At 42.2% G+C, this 6,000-nt stretch overlaps 1 protein-coding gene across 1 annotated transcript; it reads right to left on the reverse strand.

The window, feature by feature from the left end:
- Positions 1 to 641: 641 nt before the first annotated feature.
- LOC100772390 (olfactory receptor 52D1) lies at positions 642 to 1,607 on the reverse strand. The gene has a single exon (XM_027408038.1). The coding sequence runs from the start codon at positions 1,593 to 1,595 to the stop codon at positions 642 to 644; it is 954 nt and encodes a 317-aa protein (XP_027263839.1). The 5' UTR covers positions 1,596 to 1,607.
- Between the last annotated feature and the right edge of the window lie 4,393 nt (positions 1,608 to 6,000).

Raw genomic sequence — 6,000 nt, forward strand, 5'->3', positions numbered from 1 at the left:
AATTAGACTCCCTGGATGGTGTCCCTTTCACAAAACCCAGACTTTTCATAAGGCTGGTAACTGACTTCTTTAGTAACTAGTAGCCACTTTACTTAGTTAGCTTTACTACTTCTGTGATGAAACACCATGACCAAAGCAACTTGGGGAGGAATGGGTTTATTTCACTCACAGTTCTATATAACTGTTTGTTATCAAAATCAGTGAAGGCAGGAACTCAAGCAGGGAAGGAACTGATGCAGAGGTTGTGAAGGGGACAAGTGCTGCTTACTGACTTGCTCCCCTGGTTTTCTCAGCCGACTTTCTTATAGAACTCAGGACCATCAGCCCAGGGAATGCACCACCCACAACAAGCTGGACCTCCCCCATCAATCACTAATTCAGAAAAGCGTAATCTTATGGAGGCACTTTTTCAATTGAGATTCCCTCCATTTGGGTGACTCTAGTTTGTGTCAAGTTGACATAAAACTAGACAGGACACCACTTTTGAGATAAGAGTGAAAATATCATCCTTCTGCTCTATTCAGAATTCCTTAAAAAGACCCAGAAAAAAATGGTCTGATAATTGTCTATTCCTTCCAGAGATCTAATGATAGAACACCCAAAATATTTTATTTTTCTTATTTCCAACCTCTTCTCAGATTTCATACCAAGTCCTTCCCCAAGTAAACCAGTCTTACAAGCCGACTCTGAATCTCCTTGGTTCTTGCTCCGTAGATAATGGGATTGAGCACAGGAGGCACAAGCACATAGAGGTTAGCCAGGAAGATGTGCACGTGCTTGGGAACTCGGTTGTGACCAAAGCGATGGGTGAGGAAGGAGAAGAAGGCAGGTATATAGAAAACCAAGATGACACCAAGGTGAGAGCCACAGGTACTCAGAGCCTTGTGTTGAGCATCACGGGATGGAAGACGAAAGACAGCCTGGAGGATGAAGCCATAGGAGATGGCAATGAGGATTGAATCCAGGCCCATGGCCAGCAAAGCCACAGTCAGCCCATAGACAATGTTGACAGTGATGTTGGCACAGGCAAGCCTAGCAATGCCCATATGCTCACAGTATGTGTGAGCCATGACATGGTGACCACAGTAAGGCAGTCGCTTCAACAAAAAGATGAAGGGTGATACAATAGCCACACTACGGACTATCCCAGCAAAGATAATTTGGCCTATGACAGTATGGTTGAGAATGGTTGTGTATCTCAGTGGGTTGCAGATAGCCACATATCGATCAAAGGCCATGGCAAGGAGAACTGAGGACTCTAGAGCATAGATAGAATGGACACAAAACATCTGTGCTAGGCATCCACCAAAGGAAATCTCATTAGCATGGAGCCACAGAATGGCCAGCATTTTAGGTACAGTGGTAGAGCTTAGAGCCAGGTCAGTGAGTGAGAGAAGGCAGAGGAAGAGGTACATGGGTGCATGAAGAGCACTCTCTGTCCCAATGACAAAGATGAGGGCAGCATTACCAAGCAGTGCTACCAGATACATGATACAGAAAGGGATGGCAATCCAAAGGTGGGCAAACTCCAGCCCTGGGATCCCAGTGAGGAAGAGAGTGACTGGAAGACTGTCACTCATGTTGGAGGCTGACATCCGTCTTGGCACAAGAAGGGCTCTATCCAAGGGGTGAAGGCATGCCTGCCCTGTAATATTAGGTATCAGGTTTATTCACATGTTTGTAGGCTGAGAAAATTGTCTGTCACTTGCTTGAGAATCCTTTTAAGCCACTGATATTTCCTATATTATTCATCAATGCTTACTTTTATATTCAACACAGGGTTTATGTTTCTAAACAAATACTTCCTGACGCATTTGTGAAATGTCCTGAATGTTATCTAGAGACTTTTAGCCTGTTCCCTTGGATGGATATTTCTTACTTTCCTTTACTCATACCCCACCCACTCTATTATTTGCAGTTTTCTTTATTTACCCCTTTTATATATTTTTTTCTTTTTTTCATTAATTTATTTAGTTCATAAATAAAGTCATGCACAATTATAATACAGAATACAGTATGTTCACAATGGCATGGCTAAATTAAACCAATTAACATGTTATATCACACATATTCATCATTTTTGTTTTGAGAATACTTAAAGTATACTATCTCACAACTTTTAAAATATAGCATATTGTTATCAACCATATTTATCATGCTCTCAGTAGACCTCAAGACTTCATCGAGTCCATGCCTCTTGTCCAACTGCAGTTTTATATCCTTAAACCAATCGTTTCCCCATTGTTAAAAGTCCCACATTGAAGCCCAATAGCCACAATTCTGCTCTCTGTTCCCATAAGTTCATCATTTCTAGGTTACACATAAAATTGAAATTGTGTGACATTTGTCTTCCAGTGTGTCACTTATTTTTTTTGGGGGGGAAGCATATAACTTTACTACTTACTAAAGATGAAATCAAATTTGCATGCACAGGAGAGCACTCACTGAAACACCTTGGATTAATCACATATTTGAGTTTCAATTAGCATATCTATCTATCTCTCTCTCTCTCTCTCTCTCTATATATATATATATATATATAGAGAGAGAGAGAGCAATAATGGCAATATGTCATGCATCAATAGCAGCAACAGCTTTTCCAGATTCTGCAGTTCTTTGAACAAAATTGTAGAGACACCCAGCACACTCCATTTTAAAAAAACAAAAAACAAACAAAAACAAAAACAAACAAACAAACAACAACAACAACAACAACAAATTAAAAAACAGAATCCCAGAAAACAGCACAGTTCTGTTACTCTTGTGGTACTTGGCACCAATTTTTTTTTAAATTAGTTTCTCAGTCATCATCTTGGAGGAAACCATTCTGAGCAACATCATTAAAAACAGCTCTGATAAAGCTTGGTCATTACTATGTATCATAAAGCAGGTCTACATATGAGTGAGTACATATCATGTTTGTCTTTTTGTGATTGGGTTACCTCACTCAGAATGGTTTCTTTGAGTTCCATCTATTTTTCCTGCAAATTTCAAGATTCCATTGTTTTTTTCTGCTGAGTAGTACTCCATTGTGTAAATGTACCACAATTTCTCTATCCATTCTTCGGTTGAGGGGCATCTAGGCTGCTTCCAGTTTCTGGCTATTACAAATAATGCTGGTATGAACATGGTTATGTTTTTCTTATTTCAATTAAGTTTCCAGGTGCCTTCTGTCTCTATTATGATTCTTAACCATCTTTAAACTCTTGCCTATTTGATATGGACTATATGTTATTTGTAGGACTTAAACCTGGTTTCATATATCCAGATTCTGAGTTGGGACTTTTTACCCAATGTCAATATTTTATTTTGTCTATCACTTCCAAAGAAACCACTCTATTCCATGTCACTTCCTTATGTTATGATAGCTTTACTCAGTTTCTGAACTTAAGACTTTCATCCTACTTGCCTTGGGATTTTCAGTGATTAAAATCGGGTGGTTTTGACTCACCCTAGTTCTGGTCTGTGGTGGTAGAATCTGGCAAGCTGGAATCACTACACTCTCCTTCCCCCTCTTTTTGGCCCAGTGCAGGATCTCTAACTATTGTAAGAGATCTGCTACTCTGTAGGCATCTATGGCTGAGAGGATGGGGACAGATAGGGTACAAGCACAGTTTGGTTTTCGTCTGTTAAGAGGCAGTGTGAAAGCTTACTGAGCCAGGGTCTCACTTGGTTACACAATGGGGGCCCCCTTCCAAATTTGCCCCAGTCATTTTTGAGTCACTTTGTTGATTGGATTTTTGAGATCTTGCTTAGGCAAATACAGTTTAGTCAAACTTAGACATCAGTGCAATAACCATGAGAGGGTTATTTTTTTTTCCCCTTTAAATCAAGCAGAGTTTTGTTTTGGAATCAGATTTTAAAGACTTACCTGTGCAAGAGGCATCCATTTTGGTGGAGTGTTGGTGGCTGTAAAGGAGTACTGTGTGGGTGCACAGCTGCTCTGATATGTATCACATGAACACACAGCTGGGGAGAGGAAAAAGAGGTGCAGTGGTTTGAGCAGGTATGTACCCGTGCTTGAAGTGGAGTGGAAGGTGGGTGTCGCTGCAAATCCAGATGGGTGTGGCATGAGAGAGTGGGGAGACTCAGGGTTCTTCCTGTTTGATTGTCTGCTCCTTTTAAAGTCTTCTGAACCCTCTAAATGCCTTCAGCTCAGCTCTGTATTCTAGCCCCCTCTGGTCACCAGGCTTATTAAATGAGGTTATTTATTGAATCATTCCTTAATGCTCAAGGGTAAAGACTCAGGTGTCCTCATCTGTGGAGGTACCTGCTGTGTATCTCTTGAGGGAGAAAGAGCAAGTAAGAAGTTGATAAATGAGGAGACATTGACTGAGAAAAAAAAAAAAAACTTTGAAGGGAAGTAGGAATTAACTACTTGTCTGTGCTTTGTTCCCTGTCCTGGTCCTGGTCTTTCTTCTTTCATTGCCTCCCTTTTCTTCCTTTCATTCTGGGTTTTCCTGAGTGCCCAGTTATTGTGGCTCACTAGTACTCTGTGCTTGTGCTGAAAGATTTGTGTGGATAGAGTGGTAGGTGCTGGTGAATGCCCTTGAGACACTACATGCCACTTAAAAACACACAGTCAAAGGGGCTGCAGAGATGGCTCAGCAGTTAGGAGTAGTGGCTGTTCTTCTCGAAGACCCAGGTTTGATTCCCAGCACTCACCTGGCAGCTCACAACTGTAAGTTTAGTTCTAGGGAGTCTGATGCCCACCTCTGGCATCTGAAGGCACTGCATGCATGTGGTGCACAGGAATATATACAGGCAAAACCCCATAAATATAAGACAAAGATATGTACAGTCAGCACACACAGGGCCTACACAGGTCTAAGCCAGATAGGGTCCGACAGCAGAGAGAGGAAGTGAACACCAGCCCCCGTGTCTAACCCGGAAGCTATCTCTAATTGATAACCACTCACAAAGGAAAATCAATTTTCTCATATCATCAGTTATTAGTGTTAGACCCCCAGAAAACTCAGGTATCCGGGGGTCCCAGGCCACGACCTCGGTCACCCCAATCACCAGGCAGATTCGAGAGCTTGCTGCAAACTGCACGAGGCTTTATTGTAATTTAACGAGCTCGGGTCTTTTGTCCACCCACCATGGTGGTTGGCTATAAAAGACAGCTCCTAGGGGCTCCCGAGAGATCTTGTAGGGCAGCATAAGGGGAGTGTCTAGGGGTACCCACAGGCTCAGGATTGGTGTGCCCTCCAGGCTTAGAGGGCTTGCCCTGTGTAGATTGGCCAACTGGTTGTTATGGCCCTCCCAGGGTGGTTGCTATGCTCTGTGCGTCATTGTGGTGAGATTGTCCGTAAAGTACACCCAGGGTTGTAAAGCATAGCGCCACCAGGTAACTTCTGATTGGTTCCTTGTCACGAGGCAGGCACCTAACCTCTAGTGATTAAGACAAGGCCATAGTGAGCACGTGTAACTGTCATGGCTGCTGAAATGGGGGGGCCAGTCCCTTCATTAGACAGAGGGACAAACATTCCAGGAAAACATTTTCCATAATTAGGTGAATACAGCTTCCTCTTTTCTTTCAAATTGTTTCATGTGTCCAGCATTGATGAAGTTGAACACAGTTCCCAATCAATCACTCTTAACTTTATTTATGTAAAATAGTAAGCTGTAAGAATGTGGCTGATAAAAACAAATTTACTGGGAAGGACTCTTATTTCTGCCATGTAGGATGTGTTCCACAGCTAGAGGTCAGTGACAGCTTTACGAATTCTGGATGTCTGAAACCTACACCCCTCTGTAGGGAGGTATGGTATGCTGGTGTGATGAGGCTGGCTAAAAGGGAGAAATAGGAAAATCAACTACTGTTGCTAATGAAAAATTAGGTGCTTGAGTGATACTACAAATTAAGACATGGATGGTAACAGCCTAGACGTCTTAACCAGAGCACAGAGACTGGATTCAGAGCTAATGGAAATAGCTCAACAATCCTCACAGTGACCTTCGGTACCTGGGTGTGGTGGTTTGAATGAGAAATGCCTT

This window comes from Cricetulus griseus, chromosome 3 (assembly GCF_003668045.3).
Source record: "Cricetulus griseus strain 17A/GY chromosome 3, alternate assembly CriGri-PICRH-1.0, whole genome shotgun sequence".
In the NCBI taxonomy this organism is placed as follows: Eukaryota; Metazoa; Chordata; class Mammalia; order Rodentia; family Cricetidae; genus Cricetulus; species Cricetulus griseus.